At 35.7% G+C, this 19,512-nt stretch overlaps 1 protein-coding gene across 4 annotated transcripts in view; it reads left to right on the plus strand.

Moving 5' to 3' along the window:
- The first annotated feature begins 2,713 nt into the window (after positions 1–2,713).
- The window catches only part of LOC122969371 (H-2 class I histocompatibility antigen, Q9 alpha chain-like), a 30,723-nt gene continuing 13,924 nt past the window's right edge, over positions 2,714–19,512 (plus strand). The window contains exons 1-10 of one of the 4 annotated variants that reach the window (XM_044334989.1): positions 2,715–2,873; positions 5,876–6,142; positions 10,627–10,905; positions 11,372–11,701; positions 12,754–12,858; positions 13,114–13,131; positions 14,259–14,306; positions 15,169–15,173; positions 15,532–15,586; positions 17,039–17,940. In XM_044334989.1, the coding sequence (XP_044190924.1) occupies positions 2,822–2,873; positions 5,876–6,142; positions 10,627–10,905; positions 11,372–11,701; positions 12,754–12,858; positions 13,114–13,131; positions 14,259–14,306; positions 15,169–15,173; positions 15,532–15,586; positions 17,039–17,055 (1,176 nt within the window). In that variant the 5' untranslated portion in view covers positions 2,715–2,821 and the 3' untranslated portion in view covers positions 17,056–17,940. Of the gene's footprint in view, positions 2,874–5,875; positions 6,143–10,626; positions 10,906–11,371; positions 11,702–12,753; positions 12,859–13,113; positions 13,132–14,258; positions 14,307–15,168; positions 15,174–15,529; positions 15,587–17,038; positions 17,941–19,512 lie in introns of those variants that run through there. The other 3 variants (XM_044334990.1, XM_044334991.1, XM_044334992.1) reach the window with 3 other exon arrangements.

Here is a 19,512-nt window from a genome sequence, read left to right on the forward strand (position 1 = left end):
TTGTTTTTTTTATGATAATCACCTCTAATATTTCCAAATAATCTATTTACCAAATATGTTATTTCTCTTTACATGGTGCAGCTTCTTATAGATTAAAAGCCAATTGCACACACATAATTAATGACTTTTCGGTCTGGCATCACTCAAGTGTTGCTGGTGCTCATCTTTCATTATTTTTCCTGCAGAGAATATTTTCATCAACACGGCAGGAATGTGGCAAAACAAGGGTTACAAGAAGAGATCACAACCATTCCTCTTTCTTCTTCCGTGTGTGTGTGTGTGTGTGTGTGTGTGTGTGTGTGTGTGTGTGTGTGTGTGTGTGTGTGTGTGTGTGTGTGTGTGCAAATCATTCCGGATCTCTGTATCACAGTAAACGAAACCTAACAGACTGGTCAGATGATTTCTCAGAAACAGAAGCAGCACAGGAGGGATGTGCTGTTTCTGCCATGTGGAGGAGCTCTAACACTATTCTGACTCCGGAAAAGGCAACCATCTTCTCTATCAATGTGGTGGTTTCCTGGCTACAGCTGCAGTTTGTATAAGATTGTTTTGCCAAGTTAAATTAGTTGATCCTGAACTAAAACCAGGAGCAGCGGGGCTCAAGAGATAGACAGAAGAAAAGAGTTAATCAAGTCATATTCTTACTGCTTCTACCTGTTCCAGATAATTAAAGTATTTTGTTCTTTGGAAAGTTTCATTTCTGTGTTTAAAAATCAACAAATAGCCCCAAATTAAAATATTATAAAGCCACATGACATTGGGTATCTTCTAATTTCTAATGTATAAAATATTTGTGAGAGAATATTGACAATCTGCCCTGCAGTAACTGCCCGGTCATATATATATATAGAGAGAGAGAGAGAGGTGTGTTCCATTTCAAAACAACAAACACAGACACAAAATGGCAGCAGAAAAGGCGTGGCGCAGTGACGTGCTAGCGTGCGTTTGATTGCATGTGATACTGTGTGAATCTAAATTTAGGACCTTCACAAAGCCACACAGCACCATGTCTCGCAGAGCCATGCTGTATTTTTCTGTGCAAAAAAGGAATCCACTCTGATTTTTTTTAAAAAAATACATGTTGAAGACAACACAGTCAAAGTTCAGTTTTAACTCTTTATTCTGTTGTGAGAAACATTTCATTTGCAGACAAAGCATGCAAACACACAATAATTCCTTACATTGTACAAGCAGGAGACACAATGTTGTAACTCAGACAAAGAAGCTACAATGTCAAATGAACAGATAAAATAAGCAAATGACTGAGGGAATAATCTGTGGTTCCTTTTAAATTTGAGAGACACATAACCAGTTCTGCACATTTCAGTCTGAATTAAAAACAAGAGGAAGTAACATAGATCTTATAAAACATCACTTTATTATATGATAGCGCCAGAAGTTGATGAAGTGCTCAGATCCTTTACTTAAGTAAAAGTATCAATACAGCAATGTAAAAAATAAATACTCCATTACAAGTAAAAGTCCTGCATGAAAAATCCTACTTAAGTGGTTTGGTCCCTCTGACTGATATATTATTATATATGACATCATTAGATTATTAATACTGGAGCATCAGCGTTAGAGCAGCATGTTACTGTTGTAGCTGCTGGAGGTGGAGCTACTTTACACTACTTTCTATACAGTTAGCTAGTTTAGTCCAGTGGTTCCCAACCTAGGGGTCAGGGCCCCTCCAAAGGGTCACCAGATAAATCTGAGGGGTCATGAGATGATTAATGGGAGAGGAAAGAAGAAAAAACAAAGTTCTGATACACAAATCTGTTTTCAGTTTGTTGACTTTGTCTTTAATCTTTGATTTTTGGTGAAATAATGGATCATTTGAACATTTATTGAAATGAAAGCATGTGAAAAGTTTAGAGGGTAAAATCACTATTTGGTGAAGCTGTTAACAACTCATAGACATGTGAAATGTGACCCCGACTACACACTGCTTTTTGTAAGACGTCAAAAGTCAGGTTGGAAACCACTGGTTTCATCTTTAACAATGTTGTATTTTAAAAGCTTGTTATATTATCCATTGTATCAAATCTTCATCTGAAAAGTAACTTAAGCTGTCAAATAAATGTAGTGGAGTAGAAAGTACAATATTTCCAACTGAAATGTGGTGGAGTGGAAGTATGAAGTAGCATCAAATGGAAATACTCAAGTAAAGTAAGTAAAGTACAAGTACCTCAACATTACATTGCAGTACTTGAGTAAATGTACTTAGTTACTTTCCACCACTGGAAACTTGAGTAAAGTAATGTGAGTGCTTCTTCCACCACTGCTGTCAAGTTATCATGACTTCTTGCCTGATTCAATTTTATTTCTCCAATCAGTTAATCTGTGTTCAATAATTCAATCAATTATCCGTTAAGGATGTCTATAAACTGAACATTTTAGGGTGAAGGTATTCTTACTGTAATTTTTAATAATGATGTAACTAAGTGCGAATAAGGTCAGGAAGAAAAATGTTATAACTTAACCTAACTGCCGCAATTATACAACACTGTGTTTAGAAAAACCAAATCAAACAAATAATTGGATTAAGTCACATTTAGACCACATTTGGGATTATTACGATTATCATCGCATAGTGTTCATAAACCTTTTATGGCCACTTTCTTTTCTGATCTCGGTCTGTTTTCAGTCTGTCTAATTTACGTGACATCGACGCTCATACTAAATTCCCATTGGCTCAGAACTCAGCGCCTCTGCCTGTCCCCAGTTCAGCCTCGAAGCTCGTACAGGAAATACAGTCTGTCTGTCTCTGGATAAAGAAATTTATTTGTTGACAGTTAAGTTGTAGATTCTGAAGTTCAGAATGAAGATGTTGGTTTTTCTGGCCCTCCTGGGTCTACACAGCGCGGCGGCAGGTGAGTCAATATAGTTTTGTTTAGTTTTTTGCTTTGTTTTGTTTTTTTAGTCGGTTGATGTTGATGTGATCAACACGTTGATTAATCCATATTTTTTGGGTAATCTGTTGAATTTCTGGCTAGATGGACGCTAATTTTCTGAAAGGGACTACTAAAACATGTTTTTTTCTTTTACTATCTTTAATCAGGGACATTATTTGATTTCATATTATTTTATCAGGATCTTTAAGATCGATTCAGCCGGAGCGCGTTCTGGACAAAATGGCAGCGCAATTACGCAGCGCCAAATAGTCCAACACACACTCAGATAAATAAAGAAAAAAGGGAAAACATGACTAAAATACAACAAAATACATTTTAAACTACACTTAAACACAGTTGAACTTGCTACTTTTAATCTTTCTATCCTGATCTTTGTGGTTCTTCTTTGTTTTCTGTCTGCCTAACTTAAGTTTCACTTTCCATTAACAACCTGAGTTGTTTGATTTTGCCTGGTTACCCATGACGCATACCCAGTTCTGAGTTTCTACTGGTCAGAAGCGAAGATGTTGCGCGTGTTGCATTTATCGCTGGTAAAGCGGAAGAAACAAGTCTCGATCGTGGTGAAGTTCAATTTAAATAACTTTTTAAATTTCCCCTCTGAGTTCTTTATCAAATTAAAAATGAGGACAGCGATTGTGATGCTTGTCTTGTGTCGGTCTGTGTCAGCAGGTAAGATTGACTGAAAACGTTTAGTAGATAGCAACTAATTACGGGCTTCTATGAAGATACTGAGTAGGTTAATGTGTTAAAGCGGAACTAAACACCATCCGACTTCTGCATACGGCTATATGTTTCTGGATTAGTTCATGTAGAATAATTGAGATCGACCTACATTAATGTATAACATGTTCATTAACTAATCATAAATTGTACTGGTATATGTAGAGCTCACTTTACATGTAGGTTAATGTCCTCAAACGACCAATAAGTGAAGTGAGGCGCTGTGTTATGTGATGATAATGCAGGTTGAAACTGTGCTTTCTATGTAAGCTCATGGATGAACTCAATATCTTTTATATCAAAAAGAATAGGAATGATGAAATACCTTCCTATTCATTTAAGTTTATTTTGTAATAAAGTAGATAAGATAAATAACCATTCAGTAATTTCTGACCTATGACCCACAGGTGCACTGACATGTATAGGCTACTGTTTATATTTATTATGTATAATTTGACTGAACATAGAAAAGAAGCAGCTTTTGCGTTTCTTTAAATGATCATAATGGAAAATACAGGCCTGTTTTACAAACATTAGTGATGTAAACACAACTTTAAAAGCACCAGGAGACATTTTATAATCAGACAGTGCATAAAAAAACTGACATAATCACATTTGGAGTTATGGTTCCAGTCATGTGTTTTACATTTTGTGTTTTTGACTGATTATTTACATTTGGGTAACAGATTGTGTCGTTAAGAAAACAATGTATACAACACTGTTTTCTTAATAACACAGATCAGGTCAGACTCATTTCCAGATAATTCAGTTTTATTGTATGTTTTGTTTTATTTTAGTAGATTATCATACACTTGTCTGGTTGTATCTGAGTATCTTAAGGATAGCTTTATACATTAAATGTATTATTATTATTATTGTTATCAGCACTAGTAGTGTTAGTTGATGTTCATTTTTAGTGTCCTTCATACTGTATTTTATGGTCTGTTGTATTGGCTTATGATGATCAGTTCATGTTGGATATTAGAGTTAATAAATAATCTGCTTTTAATCCAGTATAAACTGATACTAATAGAAACAGTACAGAATGAGTACATGAGAGTAAAAATATCACCCAAGAGAACTTTATTAAATATAGAGCTGTAAATATTTCTCTGTGATTGTCATAGAATTCAGAAGATCAAACATATAAAATCCATAAAACCTCTGATAACAACATCATAAAAATGAAATTAATTGTTATTTAATGATGAAAAATGACAACAGCAATAGAAAAGAGCTAAACAACCCACTTCTAAACTGTATAAGTAGAAGTGCTTAAAACCTCAGGAAGAAGAAACCTAAGTTGTCGTCGTTCACAGTTTACAGTGTAAAGACCATAATGGATGTAATATAATCAAATACAAAATATTTTAAATAGCTGAATATAGAAATAATTATCACATGCAGCGTATATCAGTCCCTCCAGGAAACTGTGATTTTGCGTAATAATTAACACAAATTCAAGAAATCTCTGCAATATTTGTGTGAGTTTGCAATTTAGCTAAATTACTGCAACTTTTCTATATGAAATGGCAAAAATCAATATAAGAAGATTATAATATATCCATGAAATGAACAGACTTGTGATTTAGACCAACTGTTGTATTTTGTGTCTTTGTAACTTGCGTCATCACAGTGCACAGGAAGTGGTTACATATGACGCTTCATTGGTAGTAGTTCTTTTAAAAAAAATTGCATTATTTTCCTTTGCTTGAAATTTTTCCCAATTTCCACAATTTTACCACAAACAGAGCAAATAAAACATCACAAATTGTATCACAGAGAAAAGCTGCTGCAGAAATAATAATCACAAAAAAACTCAGTGAATCCTGGATGGACTGATATATAGTTGTTACAGGTTTGTGCTTTCACATTTCAAACTAACACAATAATGAGGAGCAGACGCTACTAATGATGATCCTAAAGAATAAACGTCTCCACTGACTGGAAACTAAACTGGAGTTTTACTGCACACTCAAAAATATATCCAGCAGTAGAAAAAACAAAAAACAAAAATGCATCTATCAATGAAAGTCAGACATGTGGGAAAAAAAATGCATCCATTATTTCTGGAATTTCTGGAGCCAAATTTCTGTCTATCTATTTATTTATTTATTTATTTGATTTACTGTAGCTCCTTTTGATTCTGTGCCCAGCAAAATATTTTTATGATATGTAAAAGTTATTTATAAAACAGTAATTGAGAAAACTGAAATGATGACATTAACTTTTTCTTACAGTGACTCACTCTCTGAAGTATTTCTACACTGGGTCCTCTCAAGTCCCAAACTTCCCAGAGTTTGTGGCTGTTGGGATGGTTGATGAAGTTGAGATGATTCACTATGACAGCAACACCAAGAAAGCAGAACCAAAACAGGACTGGATGAGCAGAGTCACAGCAGATGATCCACAGTACTTGGGGCGTCAGACTGGGGGGTTGTCTGCTGAACACCAGAACTTCAAAGCCAACATTGAAATTGCAAAGCAGCGCTTCAACCAAACTGGAGGTTTGTTTATGTTTCACTGTTTACTGATAAAATGTTGTTTATGCTTTCATCCTGTTTGTTGTATAGTAGTAAACAAATGTGAACACACACACACACACACACACACACACACACACACACACACACACACACACCATCATTCCTCATCAACACTGTTTTATATGGAGGTTTTACACTCACACACACTGAAACAGACTAAAACACACATTACTGAGACTGAGACTCCTGGATGCTGCTATACTGCACTGATCCAGTGTTTCTGTCCATCCCATAATAACCAACAGAGATTATTAACACTTTATCTCCACTAGATTAGATCAGAATAATCTACTGAACTGCCCACAGTGTAGAAACCTGTTTATCACAACAGTTTTACAACACACAGCTGATAGAGGAACATTACCGCCTGGTTTCTTAAACTACGGCGCAGGACTGTAAATGGGACACAGGCTGCTTCTGTCGGGTCCCCGTATGACAGAAGTAACAGTATGTTTTAATAAACCTGACTGACAGGACAACACGGTAAACATCTCATTCAGATCACAGCACGACTCTACTGTACTGATACACAGTGTGTCCATCCCATAATAAACATCTAGTAGAACTACAGATTAGATTAGATTAACTTTACTGGACCACAGTGTGTCTGTGTCATAATAAACACACACAGTGCTGAAATGATTAGTCAGTTAACTGATTAGTAGATTCATTTTTAATAATAATGATTATTAATAATTAAGCAGATTAATTTGATGCTTTCATCTGTTTTATATTATTAAAAATTAAATACTGTTCAGTGTTGATCAAACAAAACAATCAATCTGAATATTTCACTTTAGGCTCTGGGAACTTGTTTTTGGCACTTTTCACTATTTTCTGATATTTTATAAAGTAAATGTTTAATCGATAAATCAAAAAAGTAATAAATAGATGAACTGATAATGAAAAGAATCATTAGTTGCAGCTCTAAATATATAGTAGAAGTACAGATTAGATCAGATTAACTCTACTGTAGTGACCACAGTGTGTTGGTTCATACATGCAGATTAGATTAGATTAACTTCACTTGACTGCAGTGTGTTTGTGTCATAGACTGTATATAAAGATGGACGACATGACAGCTCCCCAAAAGTGAAGCCAAAACATCTGGATCGCCCCCTGGTGGCTGGTTGCAGTACAGCTCCTAAATCCCGCCCCCTCCATGTTAGCGGATGGGACATGAGCCAAACTAAAGAATCAAAGTGCTCGTCAAATACATTTTCCCCAAAGATGGTTTCTGTCATTTTAGGTCGTTCTTATCATGCTGATGTTTGTTCAAGAGCTCATTTTTCTGATAAGTTTGTTTTTAATGAGTTATTTGACGATATAAAAAGGGGGGTGTGACGTCATGATTGACAGCTGTGATTGACAGCCCTCAAACCTCCGTCAGACGCGGCAGACGAGCCGAGTGAGCGCAGCAGTTTCTGATGGAAGACGCTAATGTAACGTTTACATCTGTGATTCACTACCAGCTGGTACGGCAGGTGGATAGTGTCAATTTAAGGATTACCAGGAGGAGGAGGAGGAGGAGGAGGAGCAGTCGACCGTGTGGAGTTTTAAATGAGATTGATTGAGACTGTAGACGAGAGACCGGCGGCGACGTTAAGGCGAGTGCGTGGAAGGTACGGGATTAAATTAGTGTCATAATAACTGAACAACATCTCCCAACAATCGAGCCAAAAAAATTGATTAAAAGTGAAAAAGTGACCTCAAATGCAAAACTTTAGATAAAACTATACAAGAGTGAAACATTTGATTACAATATTCTCCACTTTTCTTTCACTGATCAGGATTTCTCTTTTGTCGACACTTTTTGCTGCTTAATTTTTCAGTTTCGCTGTTGAACTTTTCAGTTTGAGTTCAGAATTTTTCAGTTTCAACGGTCTGGAAGTGCAACAAGTAGTACGACTGACCGTTGACCTGTCCCTTCAAAAGTAATTGGCTAATGGTGACGCTGCCCTGTAAGACCCGCCCACACGCCCTTTGTGTCAGAACTGAAACTGAAAAATTAAGCAGCGAAACTGAAAAAAGTGACCACAAAAGTTTTATTGTAAGTTTTGCCTTTGAGATCATTTTTTTGCTTTCAATTTATTTTTATTCACATTCAATTTAGTTTTTGTCTGATGCTTGGGAGATTTTGTTCAATTATTATGACACAAATTTAATCCCATAGGAAGGAACGTCTACCAGCGGTGGCGTGACGGTGGCGTATATCATAAATTATGATCTAAAAATACGTCTACTAAGTACGTTTGAACTCGGTACGTCAGTTTAAAACCATATAATACACACGTCGTCTCCATGTACATCTCCTGGTTACCATCAGACATGGACTTCACTAACATTTTTAACATGTTTGTTTTATATAAGTTTAAGTTTATTTATTTGTTTTGCACTTTTCATACAGTAGTTGTAACTCAAGGTGCTGTACACATAAGAAAAACATTAAAATACTTCAAATACATTAAAAATAACTGAACATTAAGATACATTAAAAATAAGAGAATAAAAATAAGAAAATAATAAACTGAGACATTAAAGTGCAGAAAGTGTAATAAACATACAGAGGTGGATGTTGGGCAGGAAGTTAATTGAAGTTTTTACGTGACTTTTAAAAGCGCTCACTGAAGTCGCCTCTTTCATTTCTGCTGGTGAGATGTTTCCAGATTTTGGGTGTAGACGATATGCTGCTGTTGTCAGAAGGGTTGAGTTCAGATTCAGGCTGTTTTTTATATGTTTTATATATTATTTCACTAACTCACAACCTGAAAATAGTTTTAATGCAGTAACTATCAAGTGAATCGTTAACGCTGAGTGTAAATGAGCCCGATACAGTGTTTCATGTGTGTAAAGTTTGTATTCGTAAATATAATTGTTATATTTTATTTTATTTATCATGAACACACTCAGCCTCTGATTGGCTCTAACTCTGATATTCTCACCCTAACACTGACCATCTCACTCCTCATGTCTAAACCTAACCAACGAAGGCAACGAGTACTAGCCAATCAGAGGCAGAGTAGGGCGGGTCTTCATGGAATGTGGGTGGAGAAAAAAATAAGGCGTAAATGTCACATGACAATCTCCTTCAGTTGGTAATTGTGGGTCTATCCACTCGCCATCACTTACCAGCTGTTTTCTGCTGGTTTATCTCTCTGGTTCACTTGGCGCTCGGTGGCTGTCAGTCAAGTTTAGGGGGCGTGCCCCGCAGGCCGTCATCCCGCCCCCCCGACTCTGCTGCACAGACTCTGGTTGCAAATGACGTCACACAAGCAAGATGGCAGCTCCTGAAAATGCGATGTTTAGCGGCAGGAAGTGGAGACGTGTCGTCCATCTTTATATTCAGTCTATAGTCTGTGTCATAATAAACATACATAGTGCTGAAATGATTAGTCAGTTAATCAATTAGTAGATTAACAGAAAATTAATTTCAAAAATCAGATAATCATTTAAAGTCTTTTATCAAGAAAAAAAAGCCAAATATTTGCTGGTTCCAGTTTCTCAAATATGAGAATTTGATGCTTTTATCTGTTTTATATCATTAAAAATTAAATTCTGTTCAGTGTTGATCAAACAAAACAATCAATCTGAAGATTTCACTTTAGGCTCTGTGAACTTGTTTTGGCAATTTTTTCACTATTTTCTGACATTTTCTAAAATAAATGTTTAATTGATTTATCATAAAAGTAATCAATAGATGAATTGATAATGAAAGGAATAATTAGTTGCAGCTCTAAATATATAGTAGAAGTACAGATTAGATCAGATTAACTCTACTGTAGTGACCACAGTGTGTTGGTTCATCCCAGCAGGCAGCATCAAGCCAACATCTGCAGGTGGAAACAGCTGTTGGTTGTATGAAATGATTGACTGATGGATGGACCAATCAGGACACACAGACTGCCTCCCAGTCTCCATAATGGTCCTGCTGGTGTTTTCCTTATTCTGACCAGTTGTAGATCCACTGATCCACTGGCTGCAGGGTTTCAGTGGATGTAATGTTCAGTCCAGGATCAGGTTTAATCTGTGTGTGTTAGTCAGGACTCCAACTCTGTGTGTGTGTGTGTGTGTGTGTGTGTGTGTGTGTGTGTGTGTGTGTGTGTTCCTGAAGCTCACATGAAGTCACATCACCTTCAACAGTGTAGATAAACTGTGTTGGTCTCAGTGGAGGCAGTGTGTCTCTGTGGTAAAGACAGGAAATGGACTCTGTTTCCCAGCAGTCTCTGCCTCCCTGTCTCTCTCTGAGTCGTCCACACTGTCCAGATGATGATTGGCTGTGAGTGGTTTCCATCCAGCCAATAACAGCAGAAGGTGTAGATCTTCTGTTTTGGTGTGTGTGGATCAGTGTGTCTCTGTGGTGAAGATGTGATATCAACTGATGATAACTGACTGTGCTGAGATCTCACTCTGGTTTACTGCAGTCTGTGTCTCTGTCTCTCTCTCAGGTGTCCACATTGTCCAGATGATGTACGGCTGTGAATGGGACAATGACACAGGAGTGGTTAATGGTTTTAGACAGGAGGGTTATGATGGAGAAGACTTCCTAGTATTCAACCTGAAGACAGAGACATGGGTCGCTCCAAAACAACAGGCTTTCATCACCAAAAACAAGTTGGACAATGAGAAAGCTATTAACGCACAGAGAAAGCATTACCTCACCCAGATTTGCGTTGACTGGCTTAAGAAGTATGTGAACTACGGGAAGAGCTCTCTGATGAGAACAGGTAGAATCACATGACCTGATGTAGTTTTATGGACACAACAATGTTAATAAGCCTCCTCTGTTTCTAACTTACAGTAACATTACAATAAATATGAAGCAACATACAGAGAGCCACTGTGTCTCAGTTTACACACATTTCTCTTTCATTTTCTCTCTCACCTCTCTTCATCTCTCTGCCTCCCTCCACCTTTACCCCATTTTCTCTCTGTCACTCTCTCACACATTTATCACCTCTCTTTTTCTCCTCCTCCTCTCTTTGTTATCTAGTCTCTCACCTCTCTTCATGTCTTTCTTCTCCTCTGTCCCTCCCTCCTTTTCTCCATCACACTTCAATGAGGTTTATTTGCATGTCATATATACTGTACATATGTGTTACTAAATACATTAAACCAAAAAGGAATGATAATATTAATATAAGTTAAATAACAATAAAGAAACTATAAACTGTTTTTGTCTTTACACTCCAGAGCTTCCCTCAGTGTCTCTCCTCCAGAAGACTCCCTCCTCTCCAGTCAGCTGCCACGCTACAGGTTTCTACCCTCACAGAGCCGCACTGTTCTGGAGGAAAGATGGAGAGGAGCTTTATGAGGACGTGGAACACGGAGAGATCCTCCCCAACCACGATGGATCCTTCCAGATGAGTGTTGACCTGAACCTTTCATCAGTCACACCTGAAGACTGGAGGAAATACGAATGTGTGTTTCAGCTCTCTGGTGTGAAGGACGACATCATCACCAAACTGGACAAAGCTGTGATCAGAACTAATGAAGGTAAGACTGGAATCAGAAGTGATGGAGGTAGGAAACACATTTAGTTTATATTGTATTTATTTATATTTTATTTATTTATGATAGATGAGGTTGTTTATCTCCTTTAGTGGTTTCTTTTCTTGTCTCTTTTAAGTCATCTAGATTTCATTTGTCTCTTTGGACGCCAGAAGAATTCATGAGAAGTTTTTAATCTTTAAATCTCTAAACTTTATTTAAAAATATGTATGTTTTCCTCTTCAGTACAGTTTCAATGTTCTGTAAATTGTTACTTTATTTCTTCTCTGGTTGTTAATTTGGTCCAAGTCTAACTGATCGTTCAGGAAACCAGAACTGCATGTAAATGTTGGGAAAGTTACTCAGAAAAACTATTTAATTACTAATAACTCAATACTCTCCTAAAAGTATAATGAAGATTTACATATTACTCAATGAGGAAAGTAATCACACACAGAATTTACAGACATGAGCAGCATTTCCTTCACTCTTCACTCTTGATCCTCAGCTGATCTGATCTTTTCACTATTATCTGTAATGAGATGAGGTTCTTCTGCAGGTTTGATGTGAGCGTGTTTTCTGATCAAGTACTTTGACATGTTGCTTGTTGAGTTTTCTGCCACTGACAGGTGATTCTGACCTGGACACAACTTAGATTTTCTGCTTTTATTCTCATCTTTACGTGGTGCGTGTGGCATGAAGGATATTTCCACATGTCAGAGCATCAAGCCTCCTCTAACATCTTTATTTATGTTTTCCCCTCACGCAAGTGATATTACAGCAGTCAAAGGCATTATAACATAATTTTCAACAGGCCAATATTGTAATGTAAATACTAAAATTCAAACTAATGTTTTGCATGTATGTGTTTCTGTTAAAACTAATGAGATTACAGTAAAACTTGATTGTTTAGTCCTAACACTGATAGTTCTCTAAAACACACTCAGCATCAGCATCTTTGTCTTATTCTTGTGACTTCCTTTTGAATACTCAAATGAATAAAGTTGTGTTAATAAATATAATCTGATCCATTTAGTGATTAAAGAGTGAGATAAACAAAGTTGAATGTTCTGTTTGGTTTCCAGGTTCAGAGATCCCTGTTGCTGTTGTCATTGGTGCTGTCGTTGGAGTTGTTGTACTTGTGGCCGTCGTAGCCGGCATTTTCTTCTTCTGTAGAAGTAACAAGGATGGTGAGAGACAAAAGATGTTTTTACTCATCATCAAGCTCCTTTTTTACTTTACAGATGTATTTAATATACATGTCTGTGCTTTTGGTGCTAATGTTGTTACTTCTGGTGATACAAAGTCCATAAAGTGTAAATATTTGATTTACAATTAGTTGACATATCTTGTAATAGTTATACAGATGTTGCTGTTTTCTCTTTGTGTTCCTTCATAAATTCTGAATAAATAATAACTTTGTAATACTGTTTTCTATATTTCAGGTTTTAAACCTGCTAACAGTAAATATTTTAAATACTAAATGTTTGATATTTTTAATCTGCTTTGTCTTTTAATATTTGGATACCAGTTGACAACATTATATAAAAATATTTAAAAGTTATTAGAGATTTTAAAATGTCAATATGAACAATTTGACAGAAAGTCAGATGTTAGTAATTCGTCACTCATGTCTAGTTTTGTCTCAGTAGCTGCATCTCAGTTCTCTTAATTGCATCACTTGTGTCTTTTCTTTGCATCTGAGTTCCTCCCACTAAAGATGGAAGGAAAAGATGCGAGGAGAGAGGAAACAAGGAAATATATTTTTAGAGAAATGAGACGTCAGCTGTCTGTCGGCTTTAACAGCTGCAGAGACTTCTAATGGAGTATGTGTCTGCACATGTGCACTGTGCTAATGCTAATAAAGCTGCACAGTTATCACTGCCAGAGCAGCAGTGTTTTCTCTTTGTTTGACAAACACCCGCACATAATAAAAACCTGCATTCTTGTGTCCTGCTCAGAGGCACAGGAACCATTTCTACTGGCAGAATGCGTTTACATTATTTATTCATTCTGTATTTATTGATATTCTGATTGTGAATTCACTATCTAATGACTCGGAATATGATCAGGGTGTCTTTTGAACACTGGAAATTATTTATTAGGGAAAAATGAAAAATATGATACTCATCAAACCCGACGATCAGGGATTTTCAGCCTCATGTGACTCAATGGAAAAGACGATAAATGATGTAAATTATAAAAGTGTTTAAAAATGTTTCTTGCTGACAGACAGACTCTCCCTGACTTTAATTTTATCCATGATAAAAGTTAATCGGGGAAATATCTGATCATGAAAAGAAAAAAAAACTTTATAATGGAACAAGACTTAAAAACACCTTATACAAACATAATTTTACATTGAACAAAATCATCAAAATTGTGAAAATGTTAACTTTCTGGTATTTAATAAGTAAGAAGAAATTTTTTCTTGACCTGACACTTGTCCTACAGGAACTTTGAGGAGCACATCGGGTTCATAACAATCTGTCTGTCTGTCTGACTGTCTTTACACTAATCTGTCTATTATATCTATTTTTGTCCTATGCTGGATTGTTGTTAGAAATATTTTGTATTTTTATTTTTTCAGATTCTTCTTCTACAGGAAGTTGTGACAGTGAGAAGCAATTGATGGAAGGTAACTAATGTCTCTGTCAGTGTGACACATGACCAGTATGCACTGCATGTAGACATCTTTGTGTTCTGTGTCTTTAAATCAAGACACATTTTTAGCGATTACAAGTGTTCACTTTTTCATCCCAGCGTTTTTTTGCACTGTTTATTTATGAATGTTTTTTAATTCAGCTAATTCCTCTCAACATGCTAAGAAGAACTTGCTTTTATTGTATTTTAACTTTTAAACTTTAGACTAGTGGATGCTCACATCCAGAGTGCTTTATACTGAGAGCAAAAGTTGAACAAGCTTTAATTCCTAATTCATTTCCATTTAAAGCCACCACAGGTAAAGGGTTTTCTGCGTGGCATGATGCTGTGCAGAAGTTAAATTCTAGTTAAAACAGTTAACTAGTTACAAAAGTTAAAACATTCTACTATACATAGATGATATAAATAGTAGGCTAATTAATCTAATAGTCAATAAATGTTATTTTCTCAATTCAATTAAAATAAGGGCAATATAAAGTCGATCTATCATATGGGGCTTTTAGATTTTTATTTTCTGTATCGTGTCACTGTATCTGGCTCTCTGACATACAGGAGTCAGTTGGCAGAGTCCTAAAGTTCCACCTTACCCAGAGCACAGAGCAGAGAGGCTCACTGATAGCTGTTTTATTCAAAGTTTATTAATATTAAACATATGGTGTGTCCAAATTGCACAAAGTTCAACACTGCACGCCCTTTGTTCCCCAGTAATGCACCCACCAAGCGTAGAGTCGATCTTATGAAGTGTTCAAGAGATATGCAAAGGACATACATACATACAGACAGACACACAGAGATTCCTTCCTGTAGTAGATAGATTCCATTGGTAAAACACTGAGCGGTTGTCTGCATTCTAAATTGGGAGAAAAATGAATTGATTGAGTTAACGATGTAGAGTGAGAACCCTGTAATCTATCAATCTATCTACCAGTCAACATTTTATTACCACACTAGCTGTATTGGGGCTCATGACATTGACCAAAACCCTCAAAATAATGAAAATGTTAACTTTCTAACTGATATTTAATAGGAAGAAATATTTTGTTGACCTGACACTTCTCCTACAGGAACTTTGAGGAGCATATCAGGTTCATAACAATCTGTCTGACTGACTGACTGACTGACTGACTGTACACTAATCTGTCTGTTATATTCATGCTGGATTGTTGTGATAATTACTTTGCATTTTGATCTCTTTAGAGAGTCCTGAGAATTCTTCTACAGAAAGTCTTAACAGTGACATGCCATTGAAGAAAGGTAACTAATGGCTCAGTGTCAGTGTGACACATCACCTGTATGCACCGCACATAGCCATCTTTGTGTTTTATGTGTCTTTAAATCAAGCCTTATTTATGCACATTTTTAGCAATTACAAGTGTTTACTATTTCATCCCAGTGGTTTCACAAATTTCCATTTTTTCCATTTTGTGTTTTTTTTGCACTGTTCATTTATGAATGCTTTTTAAATTCAGCTAAATCCTCTTAACATGGTGAGAAGAACTTGCTTTTATTGTATTTTAAATGTTAAACTTTAGACTAGTGGATGCTCATATTCAGAGAGCTTTACACTGAGAGCAAAAGTTGAACAAGCTTTAATTCCTAATTTACCTACATTTAAAGCCACAACCACACATTCTCAGTGGGCCGACGTTTACAACAACTTCTGTCAGTAACAGACAAATTCTGAAGTGAGACGAGTCATATAATTAAATTCAGTTTAGCGAAGTTGTGAATGATGCTTACATTGAAACACGTAGAGGTCGGTGTGGGGGAATGATTATCAGATAAGTCTTTGTGGGCTGGTAGTCCAGACTGGACAGACTGGTGCCAGATTACACAACAAGTTTTGAGCAGGGCTGCAACTAACAATTATTTTCATTATCATTTAATCTGTCGATTATTTTCAGTTGTCAGTTGTTTGGTCTACAAAATGTCAGAAAATGGTGAAAAACATTGATTACTGTTTCCCAAAGTTCAAATACAACCTAAAATGTCTCATTTTGTCCACAACCCAAAGATATTCAGTTTACTGTCAGAGAGGACTGAAGGAACCAGAAAGTATTCACATTGAAGAAGCTGGAACCAGAGAATCGCAGCATCTTCTATTTTTTTTAAAAAAAAAAGACGCGAAACTATTAATCAATTATCAAAATACGTTGGCGATTAATTTTCTGTTGATCGAGTAATCAATCGATTGACTAATCGTTGCAGCTCAATTGTTGAGAATCACAACCATAGAGCGTGGGCATTACAGTCTCCTGTGTAGAATCCCCACACACAATAAATTACTCACAGGGCTCTAAAGAATTTAAATGTTATTTGGACTTTATGACTCAAATTGGGATGATAAATTTCAGTGTTTGTTTTACAATGTTTTGGGAAAAAGTTTTTTTGGGCCAGTGGGGATCACATGACCTGCAATTCTGACTGTGGCCACTGGTCCAAAACTGCCTCACTGTTACAGGAGGTTTAGACAAAACTCTCTCACACCATCACAAAGACTTTCTGGCAGCTGTGCTTCAGAAACAGCTTGAGCTGCATTATGTCCTCCATCATATGATGTCAGATTCAAAGAAGCAGCGAACTACATCATGTGTGACTGAGATAGCTCACGGATGTCTGCAGTCTAAATTATTGATACATTTTCAGTTTTTGAAAACACTTTTTTTGTTCTGTTTCTTTATGAATGATTATTTATTTTTCCAACAGAAACAAGTGAAAAGTAGAAGACGATGGTGAACTCTGCTCCACCAGGAATAAGGAACATTGAAGACAGACGCCAAATTCTCCTGTCCACCTGTAAACTGTGAATAAATTGATTTTTAATCATTCATGTCATAAATTTAGAATTACGGAGTTAATATCTGGTAAATCTAGTAGTAGGTGATTATTAAAATCTGACTACTAAGAAAACCAATTTAAAATGCATTTTTGTGCTAAAAACATGATTTGAATATGAATTGAAAAACATTTTACAGACATCAAACTTAAATTCGATATTAAATTTTGTTTGTGCATTTTGAAACAAAAACAAATGATTTCTTCAGTGACATAATTAGATCGTTTTTATTTTTATTTGGAGGGATATAAAGCCAGATGTGTCAGGCAACCAAAGCATCATAATGTTCTTCATACATACACAATATATTTTTGAGGTTTTGGTGTTCCATAATATCCTTAGTTGAATATTTCTGGTGGTGGGTTTTACTTGGTAACATCACACACACACACATTCATTCACATTTTCATATACATACACTCCTGGGGTTGGACTGATATCAAATAAGCTGATTCTTATTCTTAGTAATATGTAAGTAAGATTAATTATTATGTATGAGTTTGATGTTTTTATTAATTAATCAAGTTGTTTTTCTTAATTGATGTTTTTTCTTGGTCTTTTCCATATTGCTATATTGTAATTTTAGTTTGGTTAGTAAAAGGACGGGTTTTCTTTCTCTGTTGAGTTTTTGTAAACATGTAAGATGTTGGATAGCATGTTGCTCAAATTCACTTCCTGTGTTGGATTACATTAATGAAAGTCAAATTCTGTTACACTACTGTTTTATTGCTTTTGTATTTTTCTTTTCAATAAAGTTTCCAAAATTCCAAAAGTCTGGTTCTTTTTGTAAATCCACATATAGTGTTTGTTTTCTCATCTGTGTTACTATAGTTACAGTAAAATGAATATTGCCTGAACACTCATTATTGTCACAGAGACTAAATGAACATGGCTGCAACATGTAGATTGTTCCAGTTAATTAATTAACTGTCAGAGCAGGCCAATAGGCTTAGTGCTGTTTAACAGGAATAAAACAATAAAGTTTAGAACCACTATTTTTTTCTATTTATCATCTATTGTTAAAATGTTGTGTGTAGTTTGTATTTTATCAATGTTATTAGACTTGGCAGGTCCCAGATTAGATCTTCACACTGCACACATCCAGTCTCGGGTCGCTGCTCTGGTTTTCCCCTAAAAAACAAAACCTGTTGCACTGAGTTCTGCCTGGCAACTGATGACACTACAAGTCTCAGGAAGTTTCTCCAGTTCTTCGCCTCCATTTATTAACAATGATGATAATTATTTGTTTCATGTTTTTGCATAACAAAGTCTAATGTTCTGCAGGTTAAATATAAACCATGAAGATAATATTACAATAACCATCATTCAATTATTATTACATGTTATCCATGTAGATTAATACACTTCAATAAACAATGAGTATCCTCACAGACCTGTAAGGATTAAGTTGATTGACCTGTTTTTTTTTCATGTTGACACCAATACAACAGCTCCATTTAGAAAACGTGTGAGGTTGAGTACTGCATGCTACCAGATGACATACTGACCATTACAATATGTCATACATCATAATATTTTAAACTATAAAGTATACAATAATAAATACAAAAGATCAATTTACATTAATCAAATTGCTTCAGGATTAATATGAACTTAATGTGCAGTTATAAGTGAGATACTGGGACATTATCAGGAACTCACTAACACCTAACTTGGCTGATTTCTTTACATTCACCCGACACACAATGAAAATAAAACCAAAGACTAAATGAACTGGTGACACAGTGAAATGCTTTGCTTTTGTTCAAATAAATGATAATCTCAGTGGTGAAAAGTGACTAATATACTCACATACTGTATGTACTTTTATTTAGGTATTCCCATATTATGATGGGCAAGACAAATTTAAATGAAACAAAGCTGAGAATGATGTGTGTGTGTGTGTGTGTGTGTGTGTGTGTGTGTGTGTGTTTTTTTGTGGTCGTGGGAGGGATAATTGACAACATTACGATATATATGAAGTGTGACATTTCTTAATTTTACTACAACTTGTACAGATTTGGAGTTTATGAATGAATAAAGTGTTTCTGAAAACCCAGTTAAGACTCATCTGTTTATTTGTTGTTTATTTGAGGTTCATCGTTGTTTCATAACAGAACTTTTCAGAAATTCAGCTTTGTTAAAGGATTTTTTGTTTAAGTGAGCAGTGAGGCTGTTCATTGACACTAAATACATTTTAAATGGATCTTATTTTGCTTGAAGTCTACCTCCACTCAAAAAATAGTTTTGCTTATTACTACGCTTGGTTGTTTGAGCTTTACTGTGCAGAATGATGTATGTCGGGGCCCCGTAGTGAGGGGAATAGTGGAACTAAGTACGCAGG

Source organism: Thunnus albacares, chromosome 19 (assembly GCF_914725855.1).
Source record: "Thunnus albacares chromosome 19, fThuAlb1.1, whole genome shotgun sequence".
Lineage (NCBI taxonomy): Eukaryota > Metazoa > Chordata > Actinopteri > Scombriformes > Scombridae > Thunnus > Thunnus albacares.